We start from the raw sequence: 17,947 nt of genomic DNA on the forward strand, positions 1-17,947 counted from the left end.
GTGTGGTGCGGTCATCCTTAAGCATATAACACATACATCCATTTATAGGACACTAGAAGAATGCCCGGCTTCGCTCGGGGGTCATAACGCGAAACGGGAAGTGGTAGACTAACGCCACCTGGCCTATGTTACTCCCCAGTCCGAGCTACCCCTATACCCCAAATTTCAGACTCGGGGCAGACCTAGTGTAGCCGCCAACCCCGAACAGACAGACAAACGACAGTCACAAATATTAGTATAGATTTACATTCTTTACTTCTTGCTAAGAATTAAAGGGAAGTAACTCATATCAGCACAACTACATTATATGGACACAGATCACCAAATATTCCTGGGCCGTCCCCCACGAAACAAGGGCCAAAGCTATTTTTAGTCTCTCTCTCCCTTTCCCCCTTTTGCATGGCGATTTGTGTTGACTTTTTGGTGTAGAATCGAAAAAAAGGGTTTGAAAATACATTTTCTGCCAGGTTTTGGTGAATATTCATAATTTTGATGCGGAAGGATACAAGAGTTGAGAGGTTGGTTAGGTTGAAATTGCATGTTTACTTGTCTCTACTTCCAGCTTGTGTATCTCAAGTTTTTCATAGTGAACCTCATACATGCTTTTGGGCAAGAGTTTGCCACATGTTGCTCCATCTGTGGCAGAAAGCGTTCTACCCAACGAAAATTTGGGAAAAAGTTAGAGCCGGTCTAAGAGACGAGAATTAACATTAAAGTCAATGGGGAAATAATTAGTGATCTGTGGCCATATGTATGGTTTAATGATCAACAGCGAGATATTGCGTAATATATTGATATTGTATGAGACGTTAGCCGAGTGTTGTTTCAATATATTACGCAATGTCTTTAGCTTGAGACCATTAAACAACTTAAAATACAGACACTATCCCGCATTAGCTTTTCAATGAAATATTTCACACGAGTCCAATATTTCATCTAGAATAAATAATGCACGATTGGCAAGTTGCCCGTACAATATTAAAAATAATGTTACGCCAACATCAAATGATGATGTCACATCTGTAGTTTAAATATAAATGAGCTGATCATTTCAGTATACTTGTACATATCTTGTACATCCAGATTGGTGATGAAATACATGACATGTTAGACTTACTCAATCTCCATGGCCAATAATTCAACAAATGATGAAAACAATCCCTGATCGTAAAGCAAAAATACATTCCTCCGTGACCATTCCGATTGACTTTCTTCATTATCACACTCTCCAAATACTCCTAGAAATATAAACACAAACTTGACACAAACTAGGTCATTTTGGGACTAACATATGGTTCAATTTTATTTCAATAATTCGCTTGCGCATAGGGGTCTTTAGCAATGGGAGGAAACTGGAAGACCTGGAGAAAACCCACGAGGTTTGACAGGTGACCCTACTCCTTGTCACGTACAACCGGGGAATCGAAATCCCGCCAGTTGACTCAATGACAGACTTTATGATACAGCGCGCGCATGCTAAGCATTCGGCCACCCAACCCCCTCGAATCAATGATAGACATTATGCTCTCCAGCACACACGTTATATCATTCAGCCCTGGGGCCTGTTTCACGAAATTTTAACTAAGATAAAATCCAAATTTTTGTAATTTGATTGGATAATATTAGGTTGATTTTATTGCTTAGCCAATCAAAGTTGAAGTATCTACTAAAATTTGGATTTTATCTTTAGTTAATATTTCGAAAAACAGGGCCCAGATCTGTTAGCCCTGGTGAAATGGTCACCATTGGTCTATAACATGTAAAATATATAACGAGGATATTAACCCTGGCAGTAATTAGCAGAAATTGCTGAAAATCAATAGGATTAAAGTCAACTGGATGATAACAAGTTTATAGCAGTTTTTCAAAGTAATAAAGAGCCATAACTCTGGCGGTATTTATCGGAAATCGCTGTGTATAAACAGAAAGTCAATCGGATATTAACTTTAGCCTCTCGAGCAGTGATTCTCAACCAGTGTGTCACGAGATCATCCTTAGTGTACCGCGAAATTTTGAACGGGCACACTCAGAAAATTTCTCAATAAATAAACCAACTAAGTTCCTAGCCATGTGTTTCTTTATTTAGTTTCAGTCATTCTATAAATATATTCTGTGTCTACGGTTGTATGCTGTCTATGACTTGCCATGTTTTTATTTTGCAAAATTCAAATATTTTTCTTTAAATATTTAGCCAGGTGTGCTGCTAATTTTTTATGTGTTCCAAGGTGTGCTGTTAGCAAAAAAAGGTTTAGAACTACTGTTCTAGAGTGTCCACAAGCAAATCTGATCGCTGGATGAACGGACAGATGAGGTGATGACAATATACTACCTTATTTCAATGTGCTTGTATAAACCAAATGATAACAATTACTATGGTTTATTTCACAGCGACGTTTCCTATTTGTGTATATGCTTGATAACGACTTGTGAAACCTTGTTGAAACGTCGCTGTGAAATAAACCATAGTAATTGTTATCCATAAAAGTGTGTTTTTGATTATGTTCCAATTACTAAATGCCATAAAACTGAGTACACTTACCCTGTACAATGTAAAGAAAGGCTTGGACAGCTGAAGTACGTCGATTTCTATCTATAATTTCTAACTCGTTTTCTAGATAAACAAGAAACTTTCTTCGTTCTGTTTCTCCAACATTTGTCCATTTCTCATATCCTGAAATAAAATCCGTGTTGGTATCTTTTATTAACACGAGACAGATTCTAGTAAATTAACATGAGACAGATTCTAGTAAATTAACACGAGATGGATTCCAGAAAATTAACTTGCATGCTAATGCGTAGGTATAGAGTAGTGCTGGGTATTTCCACATAAAAAAACAAGAATCCGGATACATTAATTCAACGTCTCGCGATTCCATACTCGAATCATGATACATCAATCTAACAATATATCGTGGCCACACTAGTGCACAGGACACTAGTTTTTCATCCCATCAGAATGACTAAATACTGACATGTCATTGTTCACTCCTGCACATACATGTGTACTGCAAAGGGATTTTTTAAGTGCATGCCAATGTACACACGGGACCTCAGTTTTTCGACTAGACAGTTGTCCTTGTCAGGCCCTCTGAAATCAGTCTAGACCTACCTTGTTTATGAAATAATTCTTCAAAGCTACACTGATTTTGTGAATATTCTTCTTCTTCTGTATAACTGTATAATTCTTAAATAAATAATAAAAATATGCTCTAACATCGTGATACAAACTTTTACCTACATGTATACGAACTTCCCAAATGACTGAGAAAAATATTGGGTAATTCATGCACTGCTTTGTGCATGGTACTTATCACCCTCAACAAGCCATCTATTTCCAATGACATGTGGGTATAAAAAATTCGCTTCGACCCAAAAATTATTTACATGTATATATTGCGAAAACCATATATACATGTATATTTTACAAAACAGTAATTTTGTCTGATGATAAAAATACCAAATGACACTCATTCAAGTTTCAACTAATTATGTCTTTTTTATTTCACCCAAGCTATTTTGGAAACATTGCCACATTAAATTTATGTAAATAAATAGCATTGGGTTGATATGAATAATCCAATTTGAATTTTTGCTTGGCTGTTATGTCCATAACCCATTTGTCATAACAGTGATTGTCAGTAACTTGGTTTATATATGTAGCTGTTATAACAGTGATTGTCAGTAACTTGGTTTATATATGTAGCTGTTATAACAGTGATTGCCAGTAACTTGGTTTATATATGTAGCTGTTATAATAGTGATTGGTTTATGGCTGTTATGTCCATACCCATTGTGATTGTCTATTAGTCATCTGTAGTCAGTCTTTTTTGAATCCTGTTGAGTGCCTGTGAATTATACATGTAGATGTCCGTTAGTCGTTAGTACTGTAACCACCGCCGTAATCCCAGCCCTGGAATCACTGCCACTATTCCAGTCTTGGAACCACATCTATTATCCCAGTGATGTAGATTATTTGGTAATTTTTAATCAGTCTTTTTGTAGTGCTAGTAAAATCATGAGAATTAATTAAAAACAATGAATATAATTCAACCATTCTGTTAATTTTTCACAATAATGAGGTAGTATATATGTTGTGGTAGTAGGCTACTAAATCGTCCTATCGTCATACTGATTATTCAGTACGAACTACGAAGTGTTTTTTTGCTGAAGTCATCACTTCGTGTGATGTCATTGACATAAGCGGTGTTCGGTTCGTCCATTTTCTACAAAGAAATCGGAAAAGTTTGTGGTTAAAAAATGAAGTACGAAATCGTGATTTTCCTGCCGATTTGTGAAGGAAATTAGTATTTTTGTGGTTTTATAGACAGCTTGGACATTCAGTAGAATATTGATGAGCGTCAAAGTGAAGTGGTTGGCCATTGTGCTAATTTGGGGCAAATTTTCGGGCTGTTAAACTTGTTATTTTTTTTTTTCGACAGTTGGCGATAACATCGAATCATCTCAAAAAAAACAAAAAAAAACAACATTGCAATGAGCTTCTTGAGGACTAAAATTTGATTTGATTTGATTTGATATTTTTTATTTAACCAAACTAAACAGTGTTATTCCTTGTTTTAAGTGACCAACTGCTGAACCTTGGAACTAAAGATTTTACTTAGGAATTCGCATTTTGGCGGAAATATGTCAAAAACGAAGTACGAAGCCGTGTTCGTAGTTCGTACTGGTTGCGGAACCTTTCTATTATATTGGATATACAAACTGTAACAAACCTGATATTTCTACAGGCATTCTATCAGCGTCATCATAAACAAATTCTATATCAGGAACATCCGACATTGTCTGTAATTAAATACATTTAAACATACATTATGCAAGATCTAAATCTGTCTATTGCAGGTCTTTCTTTAGGCCTGAAATATTATCTAAATTATTAATTAGACATTAAATAACTTATCCAGAACATAATCAACTCTCCATGTCAATGCTAGCCAGCAATCTTTAGTGGATTATGAGTGGATTTACTGCATAACTTTCCTTCAGATTTAACGATTAAATGGATAATCAAGACTATGCTGTTTATCGTACTGACTTTAGTAATGATGATCGAGGCTAGGCGGAAATTGCAATTGCTTAGTTCTCGGTTCATAGTGCCTTTTTTAGTGGATCAATTTGAATGAAATTTTCAGCAAATTCAAATTGCATTTACATGATTATTGTCATTATCTAGTTTTTAACTTTTTAACTAGTATAGTGAGAACTGCCAACTCGTTATCGAATCTCCCATAATGTATCTTTATTTCATCTTAATTAATCATAAGAGACCATAATTTATCGTCGACGACAAACATGATGAATGCAGCCTACTTCTTGTTCATATGTATGTTTACTGTCAGAACATTGATTTGAACTGTCAAAATTGGAAAATATACTATACTGTCAAAACGACCGCAGTGTTCTAATAATAGGAGACTATATTTTCTGTTAGTATACATTTTTATTAATTCCGACCATTCCCAAATGCTCTACAATACATCATACCTCAGAATCACGTCTCTGACGCCGTAAAAGTTCCCTTAATTTGGGAACCCCTCTTTTTCCTCCGGAATTAGGATCCATTTTGTGACTATGGCGCCACCTACTACTAAGTTGACTAACTCTGCCGCAAAGCTGAATAACATTTAGGGTTCAGACCACACTATATTTGAAAGGATAGAATGCTATAATAATAATAAATATGATGAGGTATATTTGTAAAGCGCCAATCCACCCACAAATGCATTCTCTAGGCGCGTACGATTTACTCTATTGTCATTATTTACACACATATCTGGATCCAGTTTTTAGTTTTGTTTTAAAAGAGTCAAGTGATGGAGCTGTTTTAAGGCGACGGGGTAAAGAATTCCACAATATAGGTGCACTGTACTGGAATGTTCTAGAACCGAAAGTTTGTATAGATTATACTTTAGAATGGGTAATAAACACAAATCTTGTAATGTAACCAGTGTAGTTCCTTCAATATGGGTTTAATGTGAGAGCGTCGGGATGATTGACTAACTATTCTGGCCGCATTGTTTTGGATAACTTGAAGTTTAGAGAGTAGATTTTGGTTTAGACCAATAAGGATACTATTACAGTAATCCAATCTCGAAAATACTAATGATCGGACAAGTGTGTGAGTAGTCATGTCATCCACACACTTGAGACAAACCTATGGCAATTTTTGATTTGATAGTTCGAGATATAAGTGCGAGATGGGAGAATTTTGTCCGAACAGCGCTGTTTCCAATTGTTAAGGGGTTCTTATTATGCATGCCAAATGACAATGACAGTCTGAGAACAGCATACGTGAAGTTTCGATTGGGAGAATAAAAATATGTAAACTAATCGAAGTGTGATGTGAATGCCTACTTCCTTTAGAAACAGTCTCTGATTATGTTACAGATAGTGAAGAGTGGAACACTGAAATCTGTATTGTCGAGTGACATGAAATCGCGTGATTCTGTTTCGGCGGCCATTTTAAAATGAACGGAAATTTCGTATAGCATAATTATTCGGCAAGGTTTCACCTTTATTTCAATATAGTTCAATAGAAATTCGTTTATTATATACCAAGCTATGCACAGTATATTTTTGGTCAGTGTAATTGGAAATTAAGGGAGTTATAGGCCAGTAACTTTTTTGTAGGCAAATGACTATAAAACTGAAGCAGGGCGGAAGACATCAGTAGTGGAACCATTTCTACCTAAGCCCATGAGGAGCTGCGGTGGCTCGGCGGTCCGCTAACCTAGAGGTTCTGTGTCCGGTCCCGCTTTTGGCCGAGAAAGTTCAATGGGGTGTTCCGGCGTGGTTCCCATTTGTCAGTGGTGCAGGGGGGGGGGGGGGGCTGGCCAGGGACAACGTCTAATCGTTCGGATTGTAGGAAAAACCGAGGTTCCGTGTACACATCGGCGAGCAGGTAAAAGAACCCTTGGCAGTTGAAATTCGATATAAGCGGAGACTGTAACAAAGCAGTGCTGGCAAAATTCTTCAGTCCAGTCTTCATTAGCCAAGCCAGAACATAACAGTATAAGGGTGCTAAACCCCATTTCATTTCAATTCGATCAGCACAGAATTGAGCTGGGGGAAAAGAAAGACTGAAGAAAACAACCCGAGAAAATAAAAAAAAACCACGCTGGCAGACCTAGGTTTTCTGTCGAGGGTATTTTCCCCAGCATAACCGTCTGGGAGCCACGGTGGCTAGGTGGTTAAGATGCTGGCTCGCTAGCCTCGAGGTCGGATGTTCGATCCCTGCATTTGCCGAGAAAGTTCATCCAGATTTTCCGACGTGGTTTCCCCTTGTCAGTGGTGCAGAACGGAGGGCCTGCCAAGGACAGCTGTCTAGTTCCTCGGATGATACGAAAAGCCGATGTTCCTCATAGCGTATGCCCGTCTTCATTAGCCCAGTATAGGAGCAGAACAGTAGGACGTTAAACCCCGTTGCGGTTGATTATCGCCATCGTCGTCACTATCTCTTACATAACACGAGCAAATATCATCATCATCATCATCATCGCAACATCATCGCAACATCAGCGATGAGAGAGAGAGAGATGGGGTTTAACTTTCACTCGACACAAACTAGGTCATTTTGGGACCAACATATGGTTTAATTTTATTTACATAATTCGCTTGCGCATAGGGGTCTTTAGCAGTGGGAGGAAAACGGAAGACCCGGAGAAAACCCACGAGGTTGGACAGGCGACCCTACTCCTTGTCACGTACAACCGGGAATTCGAAACCACGCCAGTTGACTCAATGAAACGCCGTGTGATACAGCACGCATGTGCTAACCATTCGGCCATCCAACCCCCTTACTCTGGAATAACCGTTACAGGTTTACAGAAAAACTTTCAGAAGAATAACCCCAAATTCAACTGTATATATCCAAAGCCGCCCCTAACATTCAGACCGCAAGTTATTTCGGGCATAGAATATACCCCAAAGATCAAAGAGATTTACCGTTATAGGTTTATGAAGCGATATGTGGTTATTGCCGCGGAAAATAAAGGCAACGCTTTGGATGTAGAGTTCTTCTACTTCTACCATTTTCCGCATGACGAATGAGCAAACTCAAAGCATGATGTAATAATGTACCAAAGTGTTCAGAATAATCTTTAAATCAATGGTATTGACTCACAATATGTCATTATCAAGTTCTAACTCGATATTATTCATAATATTCTTAATTTAAAATTTTTTTTAAAAAATTGAATTTGAATTCAATATTGGTTCATGTCAAGCAATATTGATGTTGTTGTCATGTTGTGAACATATGGCATCCTAATATTCAATATTAAAGATACAATGGACCTGATATAATCAGTACACGAGTCGTGTATTCCATGGACATAACTGTTTCTAGCTTCATTTGTAGAGAGAGAAATGGGGATCACGTGGCTAAGTGGATAAGACACTGGCTCGCTAGCCTTGAGGTCGGGTGTTCGATCACTGCATTGGCCGAGAAAGTTCATGACAATTTCCCGGCGTGCCCCCCCCCCCCAACCCTTGTCAGTGATGCAGGACGGAGGGTAAAAGATCCCTTGACAGTTGGAATTCGATATAAGAGTAGGCTGTAGTGCCGCTATCCGGGCAAAATTTCCCTCATAGCACACTGCTTGCATTAGCCCAGTTCTGAGCAGAACATGCAGTAGGACTTTAAAGCCCATTTCAGAGAGAGAAATGGGGTTTAACATCCATTCGGCACAGGGCTCCATTTGGAAGGAACAATTTAAAGCAATGTGGAAGTAATCAAAAATGACTGCTTTACACAAACGACAAAAAATCAATTTAAATAAAAAAAAAGAGCGTAGAACAATCTATACAGGCACAACTATTGCCGTTCAAGTTGGACTGCTCGCATATTTCCCCGAACATTAGAAATTATAATGAAATTTTACAAATTGAACGTAAATATACATTCATATTACATTAATATGGGACGAAAAATCGAGGTCCTTATTAATTTTGGCCTGTACGTAAAATAGCACTCGACATTTATGATTAGGATAAAACACCGCTGCCTGGGGGAAATTATATCTCAAATGACCCCCATCGAAATAACAGCTTTTATCCTGATACAAGAGAATTAGTGAAATAAAATTGAACAATGTGTTAGTCCCGAAATGACCTAGTTTGTGTCGAGTAGGCGTTAAACCCCATTTCTCTCTCTCTCTCTCTCTCTCTCTCTCTCTCTCTCTCAACAATAAAAGACTGTTCCTCTTCCATTATGCTAGTAGGTTGCTTTTCTTTGGTATTTCGCGAGTTTTTCATCCAGAAAAAGTTTTCAACGGCCGAAAAGAATCCATTCCTTTATGTGTTTGTATCACGTGTCTGTGGTAAAGGGAGATAACGTACCTAAAAGTTTGTGAATTTCAGACTAATCTAGCAACGGCTATTGTTGTAAAAGTCACAGTCGTTGCTTCAGGAAAATGGTTATATACAAGTCTATCACCATAGCAACATTCATCCTATATAATAAAAAACTTATTAGTTAATTACCATCAGGTGATAATTTACCATGGTTACCGTAAAATGTACCTTAAGTACCCGGATAATATCTACGTTTATAGGAATCCATTATCTCAAGTATAATATTGACTACATATATTCAACTTCATCACCAATTAGCTTAAAATGATATATCTATTATATTAAATACGATTATTACCAATTAGCTTAAAATCATCTATTATATTAAATACGGTTATTTTCACACCAGAAGCTTTTAGTAAATTGCTGTAAGTGCCATTTTTGTAATTGGTCAAATTAAAGTAAACACAAAACTTGATTGAATACAGTTACTGATACAGGCAAAGTTTTAACAATGATTTTCTTGTCGCTGAAATGAGTTGTACAGGGTTAAAGCGAGACCAACCCTTCCATTGAAGATGCCTATATATACCAATCAGATTAAAACACAGATCCTATTTCGTTTCGTTTTTATAGTTCAAAATTTCGGTTTACTTGTCATGTAGTGTAGCATTCGGCAAACCTCGACAGATTCTACGCATCTAATCTCGGCTGTTTGACCATTTCCGCCATATTTGAACTATTTTAAAGGTTCCGAATGAAAAATGGCTGCCCCCATGGAGATTTCTGTGGAGAGTGTATTATATCAACAAACGTCACGTTTTGCATTGGGTTTGGGGAATTACCAGGGAATTTTATCAAACCAGCAGCCTTGAGACAATATCTCTGCTCATTTAGGTATATACACTCTACAAAAGAGGCAATTTGGGACTTTTTTTTGTAAAAGCGGCACGTTTTCCTGTTTAAAGTAAACCGGCAGCCGCATCGCAAATGTATGGGCGTAGGTACATATCACTTACTGTCATACAGCCGAGATTAGATGTAGGGAAACGGAATCTGTCGAGATTTGCCGAGTGGTAGTGTAGGCCATCGAAAGTATAAAAAAAACGAAACGAAATATAGATCTGTATTTTGATCAGATTAATTATATACTTGACAGACTGAAGCCAGGGGTCCAAGATCTAGGGTGCCCCCGTTCGATGTACTTGACACAATCTCCTCTTTAACAACGGTCTTCATCCCTGGTTTTGTTTGGTTGTGTTTAAAAGACACCTGTATTTTCCACTAGTCAAATAAGTTAATATCTTAGATATTTTAAGTTTTTAAAAGTTTAAGTTTATAACTTAAAAATTAAGTTAAAATCTGAAATGTTTAAGTTAGAGATGCCTTCCAATGTACAAACTGTATGATGTGATGATATATTTGGGCTAAAAACATATTCAAACTAATAAATCTATCAAAAATTTGCCTCAAATCCCTCTCAAAATATTGTATTCGGGAGGAAGAGCCCCAAGACGTTAAAATCTATTTCTAGAAGCCATGTTTGTCATGTTACTTGATTGAGGGAGGGTCCATTTCAGAATGTATTTGTTGATACTTACTGTCCATTTACCGTATATATTGGAGCCTAAATAAATGATTATCCTCTGCCAAATTATTTTCCCGCCGTTTGATTGCAGGATCTGTTGTACGTTTAAACCCCTCAATGTTCCCAAAACCACATAACTATTCGATTAAGAAATATAAACCACTTCCCAAGTCAATCTACCAGAAAATACACCGTCCAAGAAATACCCTGACATCCACTTCCCAAGTCAATCTAGCAGACAATACGCCGTCGGGCTGACAGCAAGTAATACCCTGACATCCTTGCCCAATCCAGTATTTTTCTAGTAAGACTGGGTGTCTCCACTTTCCATATACATGTATACCAAATTTGCCATACTGTTATTGGAAATAACTACCCTATAAATACTTTCGTGAGACTGTATCGTGCATATCTTAAATGTTTAGGCTAAGATCTTAAAAGATTAAATTCAAGTTGAAATTTGAAAATGTTAGTAGTTTAAAAACTGAAGTTAATATCTTAAACGATTTTATTTCTCTACAATCTTTGAGAGAAATGTTAGATTAGATACAGGGCGGTAATTTTTCTTCTACCTTCCCAATCGTTTTCAGCTCATTGCAAACGGATAATGACGATGATAATGTTAATGATGATGCTGATGACAAATTACCGGTATATTGCTGCCAGAATGTAAATTTTGGGATCACTTGTTGGAGATATGGATTTCCAGAAATAATTTTTCCCATGTATTCGATCGTGTGCGAGTCATCGATTGTTCAGATACAGACTGTAAGACCTCACTTATATTGATTGCGAAAATTAGAAATTTAAGTGGCTGAATCAATAATACAAATATTCTTTCAGTGACCTACTCCTGTGGTCAAAAGGGGGCCTGTTCTTGGATATAGAATGTTGAACCCATCCAATTTATATTATTGATATACACTTGTAATGTCCTCGGGTGTGAGTGTGTGTGTACTCGATTGTCGGTGTTCACCATACACAAAGCCTGTGGTCTCGCTTCGACTATAACACAAATATTCTTGTTTACAGAATATAGGCCAAAACCTCTCTTCTCTGTCTGCGACTAGTACGACCGGATACAAACGATCATTTAATTTTACTCAATCATCGAGACTATAGTCACCATGATCTTCCATTTTAGCAGCAGAGCCCGAAAATCTGCACCCGATATAAAGGGTGTCTTGTTTCTCTAGAAATATGTTCAAACGGACAAAATAAGTTTCGAGTTCCAATCTGATTAAACTACAGATCTATATTTCGTTTCGTTTTTCTTTATACTTTCGATGGCCTACACTATATGAATATCTGACCAGTTGTACTGGAAGGTCGTGTCAGGGTCGTACGAGCGGCTTTTGACCTATAACGTCAGACATTGAATACCCACAGTTCCGTGCATGGCACGCCAAGAAGTCGCCGTAACAGATGGTTTCATAGGCTAATCCCCCACGCCATCCAGAACGCCTGTTATATAACAACTATTCCAGATCCTAGTTTAGTACAGACAAAGAAAATGAAATTTTGAAGCATAAAAAACGAAACGAGAGGGAGAGAGAGAGAGAGAGAGAGAGAGAGAGAGAGAGCAATGGGGTTTAACATCCACTCGACACAAACTAGGTCATTTATGGTTCAATTTTATTTCAATAATTAGCTTGCGCGTAGGGGTCATTAGCAGTGGAAGAAAACCGAAGGGCCCGGAAAACCCCCACGAGGTTAGGCAGGCGACCATACCAATTGTCAAGTACAACCGGGGAATCGAACATTCGGCCATGACCCCCCCCCCCCACCACCACCACAAAAGGGGTGCCTACAGAGTAATAATGATCCTCTAAATTTCAAGGGGGGACTTTTTCATAAGCACTAGAATTTATTCATATTTGCAAAATATTTTAAATTTCAAATGATATCAGTTGCTGAAATCAACTCAGGGTGCACGAACGAAGAGAAGGACCAATTAATCACCGAGTTTGAAAATATGGCCGTGCGACACATCAGCTGTGAATGGGATAACTGCCCTTGTAGAACACGACAGCTTTCGATCAGACGAGTAGTTGTCGTGCGACACATCAGCTGTGAATGGGATCGTTCGTTCGTTCGTTTCTAGAGTTTTACGTCCACTTCCATCTAAGGTGATATCGTAGACAAAATGTTTCCTAAGAAACTTACTGTAGGAAGCCATAGGGATTAGGCTTGGTCCAGTTTAATTTGAGACATAGTGTCTTTGCAAGGGAATACCCAAGGTAAAAATCTCATCGAAAGGAGAGGAGAAAGTTTGGGGGTAGAAAAGGAAGGATGGCGAGCGTGCGCAGTCTGGCCCGCTTAACCATTAATGCTACGACATTAATTTGGGTAAGTGTGAATGGGGTATATATCTGGACGCTCAGTGCGAGGGCAGTCGGTAAACCTCGGCAGATTCCGTTACTCTACATCTAGCCTCGGCTGTATGACGAAGTCCGCCATTGGAACTACTTCAAGTTCCCGGATTACTAACGGCGTTGCCCATGACGACACCTTTGAAGAATGTTTTATCATGCAAATATTTCAAAGTCTGAAGCTGTTTTTCTTTCATGTTTATCCGATTTTCTTCAAACAATGACAACTTAATTTGCACTGAAATTCTACACACGCTTCAAACGACGCAATTTTGATAACTTCTTTTTAACAGCGGCAAGTTTTCCTAATAAGTAAACCGGTGCCGGATCGCAATTGCATAGGCGTAGGTACATATCACTTACCGTCATACAGCCGAGGCTAGATGTAGGGTATTGGAATCTGCTGAGGTTTGCCGGGTGAGTGCGAGGGGTGTCAATCAACTACTTTTCCAGAATATTTTTTTGCGAAGAATACGATGCAAATAGGATGAAGAAATTTCCGCAATTTTACATCAAGTTTACAATCATTTAGAGACGTCAAGTTTCTGGAAATATGTTTTTTTTTCACGGTTTAATAAAACAATCATTAAAGATTTTAACAAAATTAAACATTAAAAAATATTAAATAATATTTTAAAAAACAATCAGATCCCCACCCAAAATTCATGATTTCATACATAATATATTATACAACGAGAGAGAGAGAGAGAGAGAGAGAGAGAGAGAGAGAGAGAGAGATGGGGTTTAACGTCCACTTGGCACAAACTAGGTCATTTCGGGACTAACATATGGTTTAATTTTATTTCAATAATTCGCTTGCGCGTAGGGGTCTTTTAGCAGTGGGAGGAAACCGGAGGACCCAGAGAAAACCCACGAGGTTGGAAGGCGACCCTACTCCTTGTCACGTACAATCGGGGATTCGAAACCACGCCAGTCGACTCAATGACAGACTTTATGATACAGCGCGCGCACGCTAACCATTCAGCCATTCAGCCATCCACCCCCCCCCCCCCCCGTCCTGAATGGCAGACCTTGTGATCCAAACCGGTCCTGAATGACAGACCCTGTGATCCAAACCGGCCCTGAATGACAGACCATGTGGTCTAAACCAGCCCTGAATGAAAGACATTGTGATCCAAAGTGTACTCGTTAAACAATTTGGTTCTCTGGTCTACTTGCATTTGTAAAATACCCATGTGTTCAAATGCAATATTGAAATAAAAAATGAATCATATGTTAGTCTCGGAATAGCATAATGTAGAGTGGAAGATAAACTCATAAAGGAGTAGGTTACTTGGGATGTATAAAGGCACTTTAAAAATAATTAAAGAGATATTATAGACGAACACACACACACACACACACACCCACACACCCACCATCACACACCCGCACACACCCTGTAGTTGGTGGCACTTTAAAAATAACTGGAATGTATAACGACACGTTAAAAATAATTGGAATGTAATAACAACACTTTAGAAATATTTAAAGAGACATTAAAGGCGAACACACACACACACACACTCACACACCCACATCCACACACCCACCATCACACACCCGCACACACCCTGTAGTTGGTGGCACTTTAAAAATAATTGGAATGTATAACGACACTTTAAAAATAATTGAAATGTATAATGACACTTAAAAGATAATTAAAGGGACATTAAAGGCGAGCACACACACACAAGTTGGTGTTACTTGTATTAAAGGCGAACACATACACTGTGGGGGGTGTTGTTTGCATTAAAGGCGAACACACACACTGTGGTTGATGTTCTTTGTATTAAAGATAAACCCACACACTGTAGTTGATGATGCTTATATTAATGTGCCGACATAAAAAAAAACCCAGTTAAAATCCCTTTAGCTCAACAATAATAGACAAACAAATATGGACGAATATTGCACCATTACCACGTAGGCTTTTAACTCATTCGAAATCATGTCATGCGTTGTCTATTTTTAATTGCAAATAACACGGAATTTTATTTGCATCAAGGTGTGCCCGGGCGTTGACTGTGTACAACATTTCTCGCTGTTTGAATTCTAGCGCATGCGTAATTCCAGACAACTGTCAGTTGTTTTCAAGATGCGCACACGCCCACACAAAATACTTAGCTGCAAGGTCACTAAATGATAGTAAATTTTATTAAATTTATTTTTTGAATGAAAGTGATAATGCCTAATTTATTTTATTTATTACAGATTTTTTTCACCATTTCCTTTACCATCTTTACTAAGGTACGAGGGGGAATATACGTCATTTTATTGGCATGTTCATTCTCTGGATCATGATTTTTCCACGCAAGGTAATGCAGATTACGCCATCTTGCCATGGTTAGGAAGTGTTTATTGGCTTGTGGCCAATATGTAGGATAGAGTTCTATAAGGCCGCCATGTTTGGGTAAAAATAAGGTATGTGTTAGCCCGGCACCATGCATACCTATTAGTATATCAGTACCGGATATTAATTCTAATTGTTTATCCATTTTTAATTTATCCAGCTGTAAGGCCTTTATATCATGACCCGGAAGTACATCTTTAATACTTGTTAATAGTTCATCCTCGTTTTTTATCTTGCGAGAGACAACTCCAGATGGATTCCGCGGATGAGCGACGTAATCACGTCTCCATATGAATAACACGGATAGGTTTTTACAATCCAGAATTTTCAATTTATCTGCTTTATGTCGCGACAGAAAAAACTTTCTAAATTCTTCCAAATAAGGCACATAAGGTAAACCATGGTTGTTTAAAGGACTGTTATAAGATTGTATATTCCACGCCATTTTGGAAAACTTTGTTGTGGTAGCTAAGCTACCGGCACGGTATGTTTTATTGAATAAATGGTCCCATGTTGCATCGAGACTTCCGGCCGGATGTGCGTCTATGTACAGTATATTAATGTCCTTGGGTGATTTTTGAAATAAAATCATAATTAAAAAGGCGTTAAAATAATCGGTCATGGTATGATAAAAGTTGACATATTCATATCTCTGTACCGCTATAGTTAATCCAGATACTTGTCTGCCATGTTTTAAATTGTCCCTAGAAACACACGTGACAGAACCAAGCCAATCGTTTAAATGATTTTTACCATTAAATGGCGGGTGCTGTAACTTTTCGCAGTTTAATTGAAAATAAGATTTATTGAGTTTTAGATATTCCACTGATTCTTCTTGATTCAATACCGAAGTTATATTTTCACCGCCTACTCGACCCGTCGCCTGACCAGGATCAACTATGACGTCATTTAGTAGAGCAAACTCGCGAGCATACATTACGTAATTTCCGGTTGAATCAGAGTAACGATCATCCAACCATTTACAGACATAATTTTTCTGTCCATGAAACTGGCTGTTTTCACTGGAACAGGGTTGGAATGCACCTGTCAAAACGTCAATAATGGCTGGAGACACGTAGCCGACACCGTATTTAGCAGGAAGTTGGTGCAGTTTCACATAGTCTTGTCTTTCCAGGGCTTTGCTTATATTTTTATTGAAGTTGGTAAATAAAAGTGAACTTGCGATAACATACAGTAAGATTAGAACACCCAGACATTTTTTAGATGTTATTTTCTTTCTGATCCAAATTCTAAAAGCCATTTTGCCATCAACGACAGATGTCGTTCACTCCAGATGACGTGTACGTTTAGATCAACGTCATCGATATACATTCCATGTAACGTCCACAGGGGAGACAACAATATCGGAGTATTGCGATGTCATTGATGTCGTGTTCAGCTTCAGCTGTTAATTCTGTGGAAGGTGATGCCGATTTCTTCTACCCCAGAAGCTGCCTGCAAAATACAAATGATATATATAAAGCCAATTCAAATATGGGGTTATCGGATGATTGTCTCAGAGAGAAATGAGGTTTAACGTCCACTCGACACAAACAACTTCATTTCGGGACTAACATATGGTTCAATTTTTTTTCAATAATTCGCTTCCGCGTAGGGTCTTTAGCAGTGGGAGAAAAACTGATTACCCGGAGAAAACCCACGAGGTTGGGCAGGCAGCCATGCTCTTCTTTAAGAAGAAGACGTTTATAAGTTGCTAGAATCTTTAATCTTTTTGTATTGTACAATGAAATGTTGATGCAATAAAATCAGTTTTAACTAACCCTACTCCTTGTCACGTACAGGCCAGGAATCGAAACCACGCCACTTGACCGAATAACAGACCATGTGATCTAATCCAACTACACAAACTTAAAGGGGGAGAGAGAGAAATGGGGTTTAACGTCCACTCGACACAAACTAGGTCATTTCGGGACCAACATACGGTTTTTAAATTTTATTTCAATAATTCGCTTGCGCGTAGGGGTCTTTAGCAGTGGGAGGAAACCGGAGGACCCGGAGAAAACCCACGAGGTTGGACAGGCGACCCTACTCCTTGTCACGTACAACCGGGGATTCGAAACCACGCCAGTCGACTCAATGACAGACTTTATGATACAGCGCGCGCACGCTAACCATTCAGCCATCCAACCCCCCCCCCCCCCCAAACTTAAAGGAGAACATTTATCGTTACAGTATTTCCCCCATTTGACTTTCAACCGTTCACAGATTGAGGTTTAAACCGCTTCGCCTTTAATTAACAAATGGGCATCCGGATATGACGTAATGGTAGTAACTGTTAATCAATGACTGTTGGTGATGACCAAG

At 38.4% G+C, this 17,947-nt stretch overlaps 2 protein-coding genes across 5 annotated transcripts in view; both read right to left on the bottom strand.

Annotated features, from left to right (window-relative positions):
• LOC126827245 (striatin-interacting protein 1) overlaps positions 1–5,591 on the bottom strand; it is a 30,101-nt gene extending 24,510 nt beyond the window's left edge. For both annotated transcript variants that reach the window (XM_050556499.2, XM_050556498.2), the window contains exons 1-5: positions 5,500–5,591; positions 4,731–4,800; positions 3,110–3,184; positions 2,540–2,671; positions 1,118–1,238 (exon numbers count right to left, since the gene is read on the bottom strand). In XM_050556499.2, the coding sequence (XP_050412456.1) occupies positions 1,118–1,238; positions 2,540–2,671; positions 3,110–3,184; positions 4,731–4,800; positions 5,500–5,577 (476 nt within the window). In that variant the 5' untranslated portion in view covers positions 5,578–5,591. The remainder of the gene's footprint in view (positions 1–1,117; positions 1,239–2,539; positions 2,672–3,109; positions 3,185–4,730; positions 4,801–5,499) is intronic.
• An 8,198-nt stretch (positions 5,592–13,789) lies between these two features.
• Positions 13,790–17,947, bottom strand: part of LOC126827250 (uncharacterized) — a 71,446-nt gene continuing 67,288 nt past the window's right edge. For all 3 annotated transcript variants that reach the window (XM_050556512.2, XM_050556511.2, XM_050556513.2), the window contains exon 2: positions 13,790–17,077. In XM_050556512.2, the coding sequence (XP_050412469.1) occupies positions 15,471–16,883 (1,413 nt within the window). In that variant the 5' untranslated portion in view covers positions 16,884–17,077 and the 3' untranslated portion in view covers positions 13,790–15,470. The remainder of the gene's footprint in view (positions 17,078–17,947) is intronic.

Source organism: Patella vulgata, chromosome 7 (genome assembly GCF_932274485.2).
Source record: "Patella vulgata chromosome 7, xgPatVulg1.2, whole genome shotgun sequence".
NCBI classification, from domain to species: domain Eukaryota; kingdom Metazoa; phylum Mollusca; class Gastropoda; family Patellidae; genus Patella; species Patella vulgata.